The 17,493-nt window shown below is 45.3% G+C and overlaps 1 protein-coding gene across 1 annotated transcript in view; it reads left to right on the forward strand.

Annotated features, from left to right (window-relative positions):
• Positions 345–17,493, forward strand: part of GAD2 (glutamate decarboxylase 2) — a 65,742-nt gene continuing 48,593 nt past the window's right edge. The window contains exons 1-7 of the mRNA XM_018057112.1: positions 345–649; positions 1,316–1,375; positions 1,580–1,729; positions 2,753–2,986; positions 7,538–7,628; positions 8,186–8,298; positions 13,692–13,807. Of these exons, the coding sequence (XP_017912601.1) occupies positions 574–649; positions 1,316–1,375; positions 1,580–1,729; positions 2,753–2,986; positions 7,538–7,628; positions 8,186–8,298; positions 13,692–13,807 (840 nt within the window). The 5' untranslated portion in view covers positions 345–573. The remainder of the gene's footprint in view (positions 650–1,315; positions 1,376–1,579; positions 1,730–2,752; positions 2,987–7,537; positions 7,629–8,185; positions 8,299–13,691; positions 13,808–17,493) is intronic.

Consider the following 17,493-nt stretch of genomic DNA (forward strand, 5'->3'; position numbering starts at 1 on the left):
CTGGTGCCGGCGCGCAGTCCGCCGCGTTAGCACTCTGGACAGCGCCCCCGGGGTCGCCAGCATCCTCTCGCCGCACGCTCCCCAGGGATCGCCTGCTCACCTCCCACCCGCTCACGCTGACTCCTGCACGGGCGCACTGTCTGCCTCGCCCTCGGACGATTCAGCTCTCTCCCTTCCGTTTTTCCCTCCTCCGCCCCCTCGTGCGTCCCGGCTGGGCTCCCTCTCCTTCAAAATCGCTCGAGTGCTCGGGCGCTTTCCCATCTCCTGGCGGTAAGGACCCTTCAATCCTCTTCTCTATTCACTCCCCGAAGCTTTCAGAGCTTTGCCACTTCTCTGAGCACACGCGCGCACACGGACACGCACGTTTCCTGCCCCTGTGTGACACCCACCCTCTGTCGTGCGGCCGCTCCAGACCCCGCGCGGTGTTCCTCCTACCGCCACACACACACACACACACACACACACACACACACACACAAACGCACGCACGCGCGCGCGCAGGGCGGAGCGGAGGGCAGGCAGCTCGCCGGCAGTTTGCACTCGGAGGCGTCTAGCTCCAGTATCGCAGCGCCGATGGCATCTCCGGGCTCCGGCTTTTGGTCCTTCGGATCTGAAGATGGCTCGGGGGATCCCGAGAACCCCGGCACAGGTAGGAGAAACGGGACCTGCAGGCGGAGAGCTTTGCGAGCGGACTGGGATTTGAGGGGCTGGGGAAGATTGAACGTTTTCCCACCTGCAACAGGAAACTTCGGACGCTTAGCGCTGCCCTCGGGGTGGGTCCTTGATGACCCAACAGACTCTTATCCCCTGGGAAGATGCCCAGGGACCGTCTGGTTCTTTCCGCTGAAATCTGGGAGAGCCTCTAAACACGGTCGTCTCCTCGACACCGAATTCCTGGGCCTGGGATTCTGCCACGGTCTTAGTGTCTGGAGAGAGAGAGGTGGTGGGGAAAAGGAAAATTGGAAAGGGGAGAGAATTGTTGATCTGAAAGGAGAGCGTGCGAGGAAATGGGCGGCCTCGGGTGTCGAGGAAAACTCGCCCAAGCGAGTCAAGAAGGAGACTTTGTCCTAACCGAGTGGCACCTGAAAGGCAAGTGTAAAGGGCCACAGTGTGGGCCGCTTCTGAGGAAACAGCCAAGGGTCGAGCCGGGCCGCCAGGCTCCCGCCGCCTCTGGCACCTGCTCGCTGTGCGGGCGCCAGGCAGGCAGCTTTTCCCGGAGCCCGGGTTTATTGACGTTCACAAAGAACGAAATTTCACACGTGTGTCTGCTGTTTTCTTTCTGCCTCGGTGTCCTCCCACCTGTCTTTCCTTGCAGCCAGGGCCTGGTGTCAGGTGGCCCAGAAGTTCACGGGCGGCATCGGAAACAAACTGTGCGGTGAGTGCCTGCGCGGGTACCCGAGGGAGGGAGGCGGACATGGCCAGGCACCTCGAAGCCCGAGGAAGCCAAAGCCACCCTCTCACCTCCGCATCCCGTGAGGGGTCGGATATTCTTGATTTGGGGACCGGGGATGGGGGTCGGGGGCTGGGAGCCGGGCCGGCGGGCGGCTGACCGAGGTCCGCGCTCCTTGTCCTTGCCCAGCCCTGCTCTATGGAGACGCCGAGAAGCCGGCGGAGAGCGGCGGGAGCCAGCCCCAGCGGGCCACCTCCCGCAAGGCCGCCTGCGCCTGCAACCAGAAGCCCTGCAGCTGCCCCAAAGCGGAGGTCAACTATGCATTTCTACACGCAACAGGTAAGGGCGCCTCGCGGGGTCCCGGGAGCTTCTGCCCCTCGCCCTGCCGCGTCCACCGTGACCAGGAGGGACTCGGCGCCGGGAGCCTGAGCCGGGACGTCGAGGTGCAGGGCAAAAGCAGACCTTAGAAGACTCTCCAGGAGACCCCGAGAAACGCTGGGCCTGCCCTCTCGGTCAGACCCAGACCCGGGCCTCTGCGTGGCGCTGGGCTCCGGGGTTCCAAGCAGGCTCCCGGACTGCGGGCGCTCTGCGCCCAGCGCCGCCCTCGGGTCTCCGGGTGGCCTAGGCGCCCCGGCGCACCCTAGCTCCAGGTCCTATTCTCCGTGCGCCCGAGGCCTCGGGTGAGATGCGATTTCTTGTTCAAAATAGCTTAGACTTTCTAGGTCTTCAGATCGCAAGAGTAATTTGTAGCTGTGGTTTCAGGAAAAAGATTGACAGGAAACCTGCGCGCAGTTTTACTCTCGTACTTGCACACCCAGTGTGCGAGCGCGCGCGCGCGCACACACGCACACACCACACACACACAGAGGCACGCTGACTTAGGAAACAGCGGGCCTTAGTTAATAAGCCAGAGATCCTGTGATGCCATAGGCTAATAATAAGCCAAATGATAACCAAAATCTTATGAGCCATTTTGCCCGATTTACCCAAAAGCATTCCTCAAACATTCCTGACTTGAACTGATCTTTTAAGATGACTTATTGAGAAATACCGTTTAGCGAGAACCCGGACGAAACAGATGAATGGAAGCATATTTTCTTTAAAAAAAAAAAAAAAAAGATAGAAAAAGGAAGCAAATTGGTTATGAACTGAAATGCAAGAAAATTTGGGATAAGGAAAGAAATCGTATTTTTTCATTCCTTCATTTTTGAAAAATACCTCCCCTTTAAAGAAGATGCTCTGCTTTTCCAGAAGATTTTTTTTAGCATAAAATCTCAGTTCAGAGAGAAAGTGTCAGATGAAGACCTTTCCTGGATATTTTCGTTGTAAAATTAAAACGTGGCATTTTGATTCTGTTCTTAGATCTGCTGCCAGCGTGTGATGGGGAAAGGCCCACTTTGGCGTTTCTGCAAGAGGTTATGGACATTTTGCTTCAGTATGTGGTGAAGAGTTTTGATAGATCAACCAAAGTGATTGATTTTCATTACCCTAATGAGCTTCTTCAAGAATATAATTGGGAATTGGCAGACCAACCACAAAATTTGGAGGAAATTTTGATGCATTGCCAAACAACTCTAAAATATGCAATTAAAACAGGTATTGTCTGATCAGAAATAATAAAGCTCTTTTTTATGATTTTTATTTTTTCTAGGAAAATGTTTTCTTTTATGGAGTTGATAATTTCAAATTTACAACATTATTTTCATCATTAAAAAAGTCGTGATTAGAATGATTAATGTCAAAAGCACCCTTTACTGTTATTGTTCATTGTTTTGAAGTCGGAAATGTTATCTAAGTATAAATCATCAGATTTTACATTGCACTATTTGGCCACAGAAATTATCCACTGAGTAGAAGCAACCATTTGTCAGTAGAGGCCAGTAGAAGTGACTCTCCTATAGAGAAAGAAAAAAAGAGAATCTAGAAATGAGAGCGTAAAAGGCATGATCCAAACAAAAGCCCAAATACCAGGTCAGTGCTGGTATTTCATTGGCATAGAAATGAATAGAAATTGAACAAACCATCTGTGTAATGGTTGAAGCAGAAGGGTAATATTTTGGCATTGTTTCAGAAGACTAAGACTTCAGATCTGAACTCCGGCTTTTCTCTATTTTTGAAGAAATGTACACAACACAATGCAAACTAGCTTAACAATTCAGCCATGTTATACAAGGATGAATGTGCTTCCTAACCACTCTGTATAGAAGATAAAGGGAAAAAAGGATAGAGGGGAATCAGATATCCTTAGGGACAATACTTTTAGTGTATTTTGTGTGTTTTTTAAAATAGTATTCTCTATACTCTATCCATTTTTAGCCCCAGATGTAACATATATGTGAATGCATTCTAAGCTTTCATTCTAGCTACACAAAGTCAGCTATTCGTCTCCCCAGGTCACGATGACCCCTGCCTTTTCTGCTTTGCCTCTAATCATCCTGATACATGGTGGCCATGCACTTCATTAAAACAATAAAAATAAGCATGAATGAATTTGGAAGGGAAGGAAGACCTTGTGGATCTAAATTGATTTGTAGCCTTAGAAAGATTTGCTAACAAATAAATATGTAAAGTATCATAAAACATTAATTACTCTAGAAACATGATCCTTTTCTCAGCATATTTAGAATTACATGGCTTATCAGTACAATTCTAATCAAAAACAAATTTTAAGAATGTTTGTTGTGTGACTTTTAGCCCTTTGTTTTTCTATAGTTTTGTTTTTGTGAGTTCTTTTCATTGACAGGATAGATATGCATAGAAGCTTTGGGAAATTGATTTCCTATACTATTATTTTCCACTTTTGTGAAACTATAGACTTAGAATTAAGTACATAGGAGAAAGAATTTAACTTGAAGATTTCTATCAAACTCAGTCTATGGAAGATGCTTTTTTTAAAGCATCTTAGATTTCATTCTCAACTATATTGACAGAGAATCCACATGAGGTATATACTAGGCATTAAAGATTTTTTTTTCCTTCCAGTTTTTTTGTATATTTGTAGGTGCAAGCCTGAGCAATGTTTTTAGTTCATTTTTGTTTGACCTACTCCCCAACCTAACATTTAAATACACTCACAGTAATTTGCTACCTATTATTTTTATTGCTACCAAGCCAAAAAGAATCTATAAAAGTGTTTTCATATCTTCATCCTTAAAAGCTGATGGAGTCTGAAATGCAATTTAAAGAGTAAAGATAATGACAATTGCAGGTCAATGAAAGGAATAGTTCTGTCAATGTTCCATTTAGTGTTGGGAAAAGATGGGCCAATTCAATACTTAGATTTTGCCATAATGCTTGTGAAACTGTTGGTCAGTGTAGCTCTAATATGTTTTTTTAAAGGTCAGAAAAAATATGATTAAGTTGAATTTCTGACCAAGGCATATCAATATTAATTCAGTACAACATTATTTATAACATATATAGTCTCCTGGTCCTTCCTCCCATCCCCAATAACATTTCAAATAATTAACAGCTGCCACCTTCCTTTTTGACTGGCAAGTTTATAGGTTTTCTGTGTAACTTGTATTTGACAAGTAGTACTTTGAAATAGTTTCTGTCACCGCTACCATTAGATGTGTTAATGTTCCTTGGGAGATTCCTATATAAAAGCATGTTACTACTGAGAGTCCATAACCTAATTTCCACTTGGACTCCAGGCTTAGAGAGAAGAGAGGGGAGGTGGGGAAATCTTTATGCATTGTTAAAATTACCTCTGTAAGAAATATTGGAATAGAACATGGAAAAGTGTGGAGAATGATAAAATTCTGAAATAATTAGACTTTGCTGGGGTCATCAGGTTTGGCGTTAGTGTTGGCGGCTGAGGAGTGAAGGGATTCATGAACCCAATCATGAGACAAAGGGATTGAAGTGTGAGTAAATGAGCCGTCCTTGAATGTGTGTTACTGGTCTAGAGAGAACAGTCTGGACCAACTTGGGGCCCTTTCCCAATAGACTGTGGACACCAGGGTCAGAGCTGCCTGGGGCTGGCTATTCGCAGTCTGTGCACCCTTCTTGGCTCACTTGCTGATCTGTGGGGAGCGGTCCAGTGGCACAAACAGCGCCTAGTTTCAAACTCGCTCTCTGAGGCGGCAGCTCATGGCCATCCGACTCCTTCGCAGGGGGCTGACTCGCAGCACAGGACCAGGATGGGGCAGCAGCAGCAGCAGCTGGATGCCAGGGTGACTCGGACAGCAGGCAGACAGGTCTCAGGGAACCCTACCTGAATTTGTCAGCAGCCTATTCACAGGAAGCCAGCAACCAAGGGGACATTTTGTTCTGATCTGTCAAAACTATCTCCCTTCGTATTTCCACATCATTATCAGTGAATGCAAATTTTGAGGCTGGAGAGATTTTGGTGAAATAGACCAAGGTCAAAATTCGACACAAGAAGGAAGCCAAGCAATTGCAGCATCGCACTTCTTACCATAGTTTCCCAGAGGGAGTCATCAGGCTGAATTGACCTTCTGATAACCTGGGGCACGACATAGGTCTTGGGATCCCACTCAGTTTTATGCAAAGGTTTTCCTGCCAAAGGGTCCATAGACTTGGTGTGAGATGAGAGATACCAGATTCATCCAGAAAATGCATAGGAGTTGAGAGAGTCGATTAATGGCTAGATTTGCTGATCCTTATTAATTTTCTCATTTCAAGGAAATGGCTTAGGGAAAGAGGAATGGAGGGGCACTGAGAGGGAGACGAGGGCTATGATTTCAGCTGTGAGCGCTAATGAAATGGGGAGTCAGTGAGGCAGAGAGGGGTGGAGGGCTGCTGCAGACAGCAGCGGCAGCCACAGCCAGGAAGGCTTTTTCCCTTTCCGGTGGACCTGTAGACTGATGGGAGCAGCGTCAGAGAGCCTGGGAAAGAGCAAAAAGCTCAAAGGGCACCCTGCAAGGCCATAAGGATGTAAAACAATGCCATGCGGAGAATAAGTGAGAGCTGCCCAGTCTCTTTAAAATGTGCTCTTTCCCAGCTCTTCTCAGCATCTACTCATCTAGTAGCCACATGCTGGAGGCTGATAAGAGAGCAGTCCCTGGTCCCGGAGATAAGCTTTGTGTTGACTTTTGTCTCTGCTCTCCCCATTGCCTACCTTTATCTTGTTTTGTCCAGGCTGGCCTGAGAGTCTGTCACATCCCCAGGCTTCAGACAGGTGTCCAGTAAGTGGCGGACGTGTTTTAATAAGAAACTGTTTCCAGAATTGTTAATCCTGCAGGATTTTGGCTGCAAAACAACATCATAGATTTATAGATAGGCTTATGTGGAGCAGGACAGGGAAATGGAAGTCTAATGAGATCTTTACAATCACATTTTAAATAATAGCCACAGGAGTGTTGGGGTGTCAACCCCTTTAGAGAGTTTTAGAGAAATCCAGAAGTTAATTAGATAAGCCTGACTGAGGGACTGATCAATCCTGTTGAATATACCTTCATGTATCTTGGGGACAAAACAGGGATGTTGGCTGTATTTAGGTTTATTTTTAATTGCAACTATGAAGGAGCTCTGTTGTGTAGAATCAAATATTTGGACAGAAAAGAATAGAGAAGAATTACATTTGTTCATACCAGCTTTAGACAGTCATTGCCTTTTGAATTCAGGGTAAATCACTCAATAGAGTGTCCTATTTTCTCATTTTTGCCTTGTCTTCTCTGATCATCAGCCGTTTGTCACTGATATTATATGGATGTTGGCATGCCTGGCAGATGTCATCGTATATGACTGATTCCCAGCACAATTTAATGGAAAAGGGTTTTTTAGCAGCACAAGTGTAAACAAGAAGTGGCCTATTTTTGAGTAGCTTGGCATTGCCCCAGCATTTGAATCTACAAATATATTGAAAGAATGCTAGAAAATAAACCAGTGTCCACACTGCAAACCACATTTATTATCTTTTTATAGCATATGGTTAAAGAAAGATTTTTAGCATGTATTTTAAGAAATATCACAACACCAAACAGTCTGTCTTATTAAAGGAAATGCTCCTTTGCTGACTCTGTGTGTGTGTCTGTGTGTGTGTGTGTGAGATGGATTTCTGAGTATGGATTTCGTATTACTGAAGGCTCTTTCAAGATTCTTCATCTAGAGAAATCATGGATTTCAGAGGCATTCATTTTCACTGGACTCACCCTGATTCTGGTGTTCCATCTAATTCAGGGCATCCAAGGTATTTCAATCAACTTTCTACCGGACTGGATATGGTTGGATTAGCAGCAGACTGGCTGACATCAACAGCAAACACTAACATGTAAGTAGCTAAATATGTTCTTGTGTAATCCAGGATAATTATTAATGACATTTCATAATATTTATTCTACTTCTTATGTAAAAAAAGAAATCTCTTTTTTTTTTAAAGTAGCCCCTAAAATAGTGAGACAAACTTCAGAAGAGTATGGGTATTCACTCTTGCTTAAAAGAAAATAGTCCTGATCTCTTTTTCATGCAATCAAAGTTATGCATCATGTTTTAAACACGAAAAGACACTTTGGGGGCATACTGGATGTATTATTCCATGTAATATGAGAGAGAAATGGTACTAGATGTTGTCTTTTAGATAGTGTTATAATGTTAGCCTGCAATATATTTATTCACTATGATAAATGACCCTTGTGCATGAAGCCAATCACTGAAGCTCTTGACTTATGAATGTAGGAAACAGAGCAAACCTTTTTTGGTCTGCTTAACGCTATAATTGTAACATTTGTGAAAGCAGGGTTTGAACAAGGAAATTGTTCTGTAGATATTGTAATGATGAATCATTCCTTTGAGTGACAGATATAAAATGTGGCCATTACTATGTTTCAGGTTCACCTATGAAATTGCTCCAGTATTTGTGCTTTTGGAATATGTCACGCTAAAGAAAATGAGAGAAATCATTGGCTGGCCTGGGGGCTCTGGTGATGGGATATTTTCTCCTGGTATATGATATTTTAATCTTTCTTCATATCTTTTTTCTGGTTTGTCATGCCTTATTATGAAGATCAGTTTAGTTCAGTCACTCAGTCGTGTCCGACTCTTTGTGACCCCGTGGACTGCAGCAAGCCAGGCTTCCCTGTCCATCACGAACTCCTAGAGCTTGCTCAAACTCATGACCATTGAGTTGGTGATGTCATCCAACCATCTCATCCTCTGTCGTCCCCTTCTCCTCCTGCCTTCAATGTTTCCCAGCATTAGGGTCTTTTCTAATAAGTCAGTTCTTCACATCAGGTTGCCAAATTATTGGAGCTTCAGCTTCAGCATCAGTCCTTCCAATGAATATTCAGGACTGATTTCCTTTATGATGGACTGCTTTGATCTCCTTGCAGTCCAAGGGACTCTCAAGAGTCTTCTCCAACACCACAGGTCAAAAACATCAATTCTTTGGTCCTCAGCTTTCACTTTATTATGAACATGGGAATTATTAAATATCTAGCCTGTGTTTCTGCTTAGGTTAAATAGACCAGAGGTCCAGCCTTTTTGGCACCAGGGACCAGTTTTGTGGAGAACAATTTTTCCAAGCACCCTTCATAGGGGATGGTTTGGGGATGATTCAAGCACATTACATTTATTGTACACTTTATTTCTATTATTATTATGTCAGCTCCACCTCAGATCATCAGGAATTAGATCCTGGAGATTGAGATTAAGTACATGTGACCACTGACCATGCATCCAAGTCAACTACCCCATGCTTGAATATTATTTTTGTGTGTGTTTAGAAAGAGGATAATCAACAATGATATTAACCCAGTACTTCTACTGTGATCCTACATACAGGATGCATGGATTGTGTGGAACAAAGGAATAAAGATTCCTAATAAGTGAATTAGGGAATACGGTATTGTACTTTCCCAAGCATCAGTGAAAGGAGAAGGGTACCCTCACTGAATAAAGCATTCTCTGATTGAAGGAAAATAACAGGTACAATGTACTTAACAGAGCCTCTGTACACCATCCCTTTCAAGGAACAAGCAGGGAAGCTGATTCATACAGTTTTCAAGTAGGACAGAAAGTGCCTGGAAGACAGTTTCTTAGCATTAAAAGAAAAGGGTGATGATTTCTTTCAGAGGTTTCCCATTCCTTTTTTTTTTTTTTAATGATGTCATTTAGTCCTTCCCACTCTGCCTTTTTATCACCAGCCATTGCATTCTAAGCTCCATTATGTATACTTCTTCCAGCCATGAAAGTCAGCGTGGGACAGAAAGTCCTGCTTTGGGTTTCCAGGTCTGTGTGTGTGACCTTGGTTTGATGCAGAGAACTAAAAGCTAGGAAGGCAGTGAGAAGAGAGAGAGCCACTGCCCTGTGGAAAAGAAACCTGGCGTACAGACCGTCACCTCCTCAGCAGCAGGAGTGGGGGCTCATCAGAATGGGCGTCACTGGCCCTGGAGCTTGGTACCTAGAGACTGGCCCTGCTGGGGAGGCCAGAGCTACATCTGCCATCGTGTCAGGGAGAGCAAAGGCTAAGTCATGATTCCTCTTTAGCAAATCTGCAAAGGCAGGGGGATCACAAAGGAGAGAGAAAATGAAATGAAAAGACAGAAAAGACATGATGATGAGTAACAGTGGCCTCAAGGCCAAGTCTTAAATTCAGCAACTTTATCTACAAGCTCAGATCAGCTATTTCATTTTCTGTTTGTAAAGAGGTAGCATATGTTTTCAGGGGCTGAAGGAAAATGTGTTAGTTAAATGAAAGGGAAAATTTGCCTTAAAAAAAAAGTCATTGTACACCAGCTGTGATGAAAATTTTAGGCTAGTTTCAATTTGTAGAGAACTTAGTATTTAGTGCCCTTGGAAAACCATCCCCGACTGAGGGGAGTTTGTTAGCATTAACTGGAACTGATGTTTACGGTGTTTTTCATGAGGAACTAGGTGAAGTTCAGAGATGAATGTTGTTCCCACCTTTGTTCCGCCTACTCTTGTACGAGTGGCTGTGTGACTGAGCTGTCCCCAGGGAGCCAGGAGCTCCTTGGGCTCCGTGTTCATGGTTCGCAGTAATGGGGAGAGAACAGCTGCTCCCATGGACCTGGAAAAGTTGACTAAGTGGAGTTGGACCCGGCCTAACCTACCTGGCTGGTCTTGGAACACGCCTGTCCCAGAAAATATACACCCAGAGAAAGACTCCTCTTTGGCAATTCTGCTAAGCCAGGTATGGACTAAGGGCTGCCACCCCCATCAATGATGGGGAATGATCAGATAGAGAAGACTTAAGTTCTATCCTGAGGCTCCTTCCTTGAATCCTGAAGATCCATGAGCTCTGGGTTCCCAATACAGAAGCCAAAAATGCCAGGCTACAGAGTAAGGAAGACACTGGAAAATCAGGAGGGAACTGAAGAAAATGTCATGAGCAACCTGTTTCTGCTCTGCTTTCTATAATGCATTACAGAGAGGAAATGGATCATAGCATCCTCAGTTGCTAATAGATGACTTTCTGGGTAGCATCCAGCCTTATTCCTGGGAGAAAGGGCCTATGATTTAAGGGGTGAACATAGGGGAAATCATACATCTATGTGCCTGAGATCTGACAGTCCCATTGCCTGGGACTAGGCATGGAGAGTTAGGTCCATGGCTTGAATACTTAGCTCAGCCAAGTTTTTCTACACCTCCATCTATAACATCCAGTGGGGTCATGCTATGGAAAGTTCTTTGAGAAGGACCAAAAAAAAAATATGTGCAGCCTAATGGTTGAGCCTAAACATTTTCTTTGGTGGAAATTTTTAGGGCTTAAGCCTAGGAGGCAGCATCTCAAAGTAACCCTCCTTTGAGGAGTTGAAGGGAGGAGCCAGGGTATACAGAAGTTTTGCAGTGAATAAGGGCTGGTAGTCTGAATGTCCAAAGATGATTGTTAATCAAAGGAAGCCAGCTATTCCAAATTAAGGAATTTAGTGCTTTTTTATGAATGGGAAGATACAAGAGTTTGGACTCACTGAAATCATTCCTTTCATATGCATCAGTCATCTGAGGCCAGTATCCTGGATTTTCACATCCTGACCTTCCTTGGGGCAGATCACAGATCACAGGTATTCTTCTCCTTCCTGAGTGCCCTTGAGGCTCACCGGCTCACAGTGGAGGGCTACAGTCACTGATGATTGTGATATCCTTGTTTATGGACATGGCAGGAAATACTCCATTTCTCAGAGACTTTCAGAAGAAATCTGTTTATGGGATGTCACCTTCACCTGGGAGTCAAAGGGAACTGGAGAACGCCACTGCTCAGCATGTCCTGAAGGGCCAAGGGGGAGAAGGTGTAGTCGCAAACCTGTTCCTGTCTAACAGGATTCTCAGAATGTTTGGGGCTTGTTGTTGCACCCTTTTGTGGAAAATTTCTGGGAAATAAGAGCTCATAGGGCTTCTGCATCTCTCCTCTTGCCTGTGTTACACAGTGTAGTCTGCTCTGTCCAGAGACCCAGAAGCCTCTTCATCCCTCCTGGGCTGCCAAACCTTTAAATGGAGAATGACTGAGCTGTGAGATGAAGAGTGGGAAGCTGCTCCCTGGATCATTGTCCTGGGAGGCCTACTTTCTTTGTGTCCTTTTTCTCCCTTTTTCTTTCCTTTATCTTCCTCCCTCCTTTCTTCCCAGCCTCTCTGAAAATAATGAGGGCAGCAATTCTTAGTGGGGAGTGATTTTGTCCCCAGGGGACATTTGGTAATGTCCAGAGATATTTTTGGTGGTCACAATTTATTTGGGAGTGGGGAGCAGGTAGTGCTCATGACATCTGGTGGGTAGAGGGTAGGGATGCCCAGGAAAGCCCCATCACATGGAACTGTCCAGCCCGAAAGCTGGTCCCATGCCCGGCATCCTGCCCAGTCAGCCTTTTAGGCAAGGTGTCAGCTCAGAGCCGGCCTGACCTGGATTCTATTTATCCCATGTCTCTAGGGTCCAGAAGCAGTAGGAATTGCCCTCGTTCTGACTGATGATAGAGCCAGGCTCTGGGTGATGCCTGCTCTGTGCCTGCTTGTGTCAGACCCCAGTGCTCACTAGGCAGAGATCATCACCTTACCTGGGCCATCCAGAGAAGCCTCCTGCTCCACAGCCACCAGAAGGGAAAAGAACTGGGAGAACTCACATGATGCCAGAGCCCTGGCGACCCCCTTTGGGTTGGGGAGGAGGGTCATTGTGTTTCACTCCTCTTCGTGTTCTCACAGCTCCCACATCAGCATATGCATTTGCTTTCACAACTTTCTGTCTTCTATCTGGTTAACAAAAATCCTAAACTATCCAACAATCCTGGGGAGAAGCTCACTTTTCTTTGCTTGTCAAATGAAACTCTACTTATAAGACACTAATTCTATGGTATGAAATCCTTGACAGTCTTAGGATGGCACATGAAAAGTAGTTCAACATGGATTTAACATTCCCCTTGTGTGTCTTCCTAATTATGAAATTGTAGCCATTAAAATTATATTGCAATGATGTCATTAAGAGGGAAGAGCCATCTGAGGGGAATTAACAGATAAGTATGATGAGATGGGCTTGGATGTTTATCATTCTATAAGGATTGTTAACAGTCCACGATATTAATAGCAACTGATCTTTTTCAGCTCAGATAGAAGGCACTGCATGAGCTGAAATGAAATGTCTTCTCCATGAGGACATACATAGGATTTTCACAGATCTAATGCTGAATGACCTAATCTTAAGCCAAGAAGGAAGTCAACTTTTTAAGTTATTAAAAGCCTTTTCAAACGGCCCTTAGTAAGAGCAGAGTCCACTGCAGTTCGTGCCCCGTCCTGCCAACCCCAAGTCCCCAGAGACGGACGTGGATGTGGAGGGCTGGAATCCATCCTAGGTTTGGGTCGAATCCTCCTTTGGGCCCTCTCAGCTAATGCCTTTGAGTCTGAGGATTCAATTCAAAACACAGCCAGTAAGACGATTTTCTTCCGTGTCCAAAGAGGACTCTGCGGCTGCTGCTGCTGCTAAGTAGCTTCAGTCATGTCCGACTCTGTGCGTCCCCATAGACGGCAGCCCCCCAGGCTCCGCCGTCCCTGGGATTCTCCAGGCAAGAACACTGGCTGGCGTGGGTTGCCATTTCCTTCTCCATTGCGTGAAAGTGAAAAGTGAAAGTGAAGTCGCTCAGTCGTGTCTGACTAGTAGTGACCCTATGGACTGCAGCCTACCAAACTCCTCCGTCCATGAGATTTTCTAGGCAAGAGTACTGGAGTGGCTTGCCATTGCCTTCTCCGAAAGAGGACTCTGCTGCTGCTGCTGCTAAGTCGCTTCAGTCGTGTCCGACTCTGTGCGACCCCATAGATGGTGTCAGTGGAATTAATGTTGCTTGCTTGTGACATGTTAACGATGACTAGAAAAGGTAACTGTTGTTGCTCTGCCCTCTAGGTGGCGCTATATCCAACATGTACGCCATGCTGATTGCGCGCTTTAAGATGTTCCCGGAAGTCAAGGAGAAAGGGATGGCTGCCGTCCCCAGGCTCATTGCCTTCACGTCTGAGCATGTAGGTGTTCGACGTCCTTTCCAAGTTTAAGGTTATATTCCGTAAAACCTGGGTTGAAGGAGTGGTATTTGGAAATACTTTACCCCACGTTTTCTCTTTCCAGAAGATGCTTCTTGGGAGAGGACGAAGGGGAGAAATCAGGTGGGTGGTGCAGTGCGGGGAGCTCCTTTCTCTTTGCAATTCAGAAAGATGCTCAAAGTAAAAGCAGTTTGCTTTCAACCACCAGTCCTATACTCCCTACTTTGTAATAAGGTTATGTGTTGGGGAAACAGGAAGAGGAGAGGGCAAAGTAACCGTGGACTCATATGGATCATCAATGCTGTGCAGTACAGAATTCAAAACTGCCAAGTATCCTGTTGATACAGGCTTTCTGTTAGAAAATTCTGATCAGATATTCTACCCTCTTGGTTCCTTGGAAGCGAGTGAATACAATTCACAACCACTCCACTAAAAATGGAATTAAAGGAAATTCATGATTGATTTTAATACATTATCCTTAGCATCTTGCTTTCAGTCATGTTTTAGCATGTTGAATGCCCTTCCTCAACTTATTGGCATCAAATTTAGCAGAGAAGAGGACAGCCTGAAATCACCTGATGTTTTCTTTTCCTGTTGCTGCTGGAACAAATTACCACAAATTGTGTGGCTTAAAACCACATGGGTATCTTACAGTTCTGGAGGCCAGAAATCTGTAGTGGGTCAGGAAGGCTGCGTTCCTTCTGAAGACTGTAGGAGAGAATTCATTTCCTTGCCTTTACAATTTCCAGAGGCTCTCTGCCTGCCTTGGGTCGTGGCCGCTTCTTCCGTCTTCAAAAGCGGCAACAGCTATCTTCAGATCCCCTGCCCCCAACCCCAGCCTCTGCTGCAATCACTGCACCTCCTTCTCTAGCTCTGACTCTCTTGTTTTCCTCTTCCTCTTGTGATTATACTTTGATAACACAGGATAATCTTTCATCTCAAGATCCTTCATTTAATCTCGTCTTCAAAGTCCCCATTGCCGAGGAAGGTTACATGTCCACAGATTTAAGGGATTAGGGTATGGTCTTCTTTGTGGAGATGACTGTGCACAGTATTCAGCCCACGAAGCCTGATTCCCCACCATGACATAGCTCTCATTTCTCAGCTTCTCCATGGGTAGAAAACCAGAATGCATTTGTCTTCCAGTGACTATTTCCCTACAGTGGATTTGGATCCCTCAGTAATTACATGTTACTGTATTCTCAGGCTCGAAACACCCAGGTGATCTTATATTGGTATCTTCCTCTTTGGGTTTCCTTGCTGTTTCCACATCTGGAATGAGGTTGACCTGTCAGCATGTTCATTGCGCTTTCTGGTTTCTGCATGAGTTTCTTGGGCTCAGGTTAGATGTAAGTTCATTTAACGTTGCTCAGAAAGTTCAGTCATGTGATCTGAGGATAATTTAATATACCTTAGTTCCTTGACATTGCCAACTTGGGATCTCTCTCTTCTCCATTTTCCAAGGAAAGAAAGGTGATTTAGAAAGAAATGATTCTACAACAGCCATTCAATTCTTCACCTCCTTCTGGTATTTCTATCTGTGCCTATAATTATGGAGCAAGATTTGAAAATTAGGAACCTAAATTACCAATTGTCTCTAACTCAATAATTATTTTGACAGATAAGCTATTCTTCTAACGTGCAAGACCTTATATCCAATTGTTATTGACCATTGCTAACCTCCAATAGATACATGTTCATTTAATTCAAGAGCAACCTTGTGGGCCAGGCAGAACAGGGCTTGTTCTCAGCATTTTTTTTTTTTTAAATGAAGAGGGTGTAGTTAGCTAGAGAGATAGAGCCAGGATTAAATAAATTTCCTGACTCCCAGAGCAGTGAGGGCCCTGCCCAAACCACCAGTGTAGAAACTAGCTTAAAAAATACAACAACAGAGTTTTATAAACTACAGCTCATCGACTGCTTTAACATTTTATACCTTCCCAAGTCAGATTTCCACCAAGAGCTTTTTTCTTAACATGAGGCGATGCTAAACTGTTTCTTCTCCGTCCCTCCCCAGACTAGAATATCTTTCATGATACCCATAGGTTGGGCTGGAACGGAGTTTTAGAGCTTGATTTAAAGAACTCCAGTGTCTCCTGGAGCACTCGATCCAAACCGTTCTGGACATTTGTTGTTGTTCGGTTGCTAAGTTGTGTCTGACTCTTTGTGACCCCATAACTGCAGCAAGCCAGGCTTCCTGTCCTCCACTGTCTCTCAGAGTTTGCTCAAACTCATGCTCAGATGGTAAAGAGTCTGCCTACAAGGCAGGAGACCTGGGTTCGATCCCTCACTTGGGAAGATCCCCTGGAGAAGGGAATGGCTACCCATTCCAGTATTCTTGCCTGGAGAATTCCATGGATAGAGGAGCCTGGCAAGAGTCGGACCCAGCTGAGAGGATAACACTTTGACATTCTGGATATATGAGCCCTTAAAAGTGAGTCCTGCCCTTGAGGCTTCAGGTTAAGTGGTAGCATACCCCCATGTCTAGCTGCCTCTGGGCTCCAGACCTCAGGGCCATTCCATCCCATTCATCCTTTTGTACTGCTCCTTCCAACTTCAGGCCATGCCGGATCTTTCCTTAATCTTAATGGATTTTGCAATCACTGTCTCCACCAGCTCCAGAAATAGACCTTCACAGGCTGAAGAAAGAAAATTACCAAATCAGGTTTCAGCATACCCTTTCCACAAGCTAGTTTCCATCTCTGCATGGAGGTTTCTTTCCTGAATCCCTTGACCTGCAAGGAGACTGGAGGGGGCGTGGGGTGGGGTGCTGTGTGGGTCAGATGGGGAAAGGAGTGGCCAGTGGCTGAGGCATGAACTGCCTCCATTATTGTCTCTTGTTATGCTCCTAGAGAATTCCCAAGTCACAGGACGTTGGGAGAATGGAATGAGAGTCTTAAAAAACACTTCCATCAGTGCCTGGGAGGTAGGAAGTGAAGTCGCTCAGTCATGTCCGATGCGACCCCATGGACTATAGCCTACCAGGCTCCTCCATCCATGGAATTTTCTAGGCAAGAGTACTAGAGTGGGTTGCCATTTCCTTCTCCAGGGGATCTTCCCGACCCAGGGATCGAACCCAGGTTTCCCTCATTGCGGGCAGACACTTTACTGTCTGAGCTACCAGGGAATCCCAATGGGATGTAGGAAGCTCCACATAAATATTAGGTAACTTGAAAAAAACCACCACCAGCTTGTTTTATGTATGAAGAAGTCAGGCCTCAGAGATGGAAGATATTTTTCCCAAGCTTTCACACTCAGGCAATGGCAGCATCTGCTCTGCTGCTGCTGCTAAGTCGCTTCAGTCGTGTCCGACTCTGCGACCCCAGAGACGGCAGCCCACCAGGCTCCCCCATCCCTGGGATTCTCCAGGCAAGAACACTGGAATGGGTTGCCATTTCCTTCTCCAATGCAGGAAAGTGAAAAGTGAAAGTGAAGTCGCTCAGTCATGTACGACTCTTCGCGACCCCGTGCAGCCTACCAGGCTCCTCCATCCATGGGATTTTCCAGGCAAGAGTACTAGCACCTCAGTTTTCTAACAATTCTGGCACTGTGCTTTCTGCTCCTAGGCTGGCTGACCAGAGAGCCACACTAGCTGGCTGTTCTACATTCACTGGAAGTAGCTTTCCTCAAATCCTATTTTCTTCATGTTGGTTATTCTGACGTTAATA

The sequence above is a fragment of the Capra hircus genome, chromosome 13, assembly GCF_001704415.2.
Source record: "Capra hircus breed San Clemente chromosome 13, ASM170441v1, whole genome shotgun sequence".
In the NCBI taxonomy this organism is placed as follows: domain Eukaryota; kingdom Metazoa; phylum Chordata; class Mammalia; order Artiodactyla; family Bovidae; genus Capra; species Capra hircus.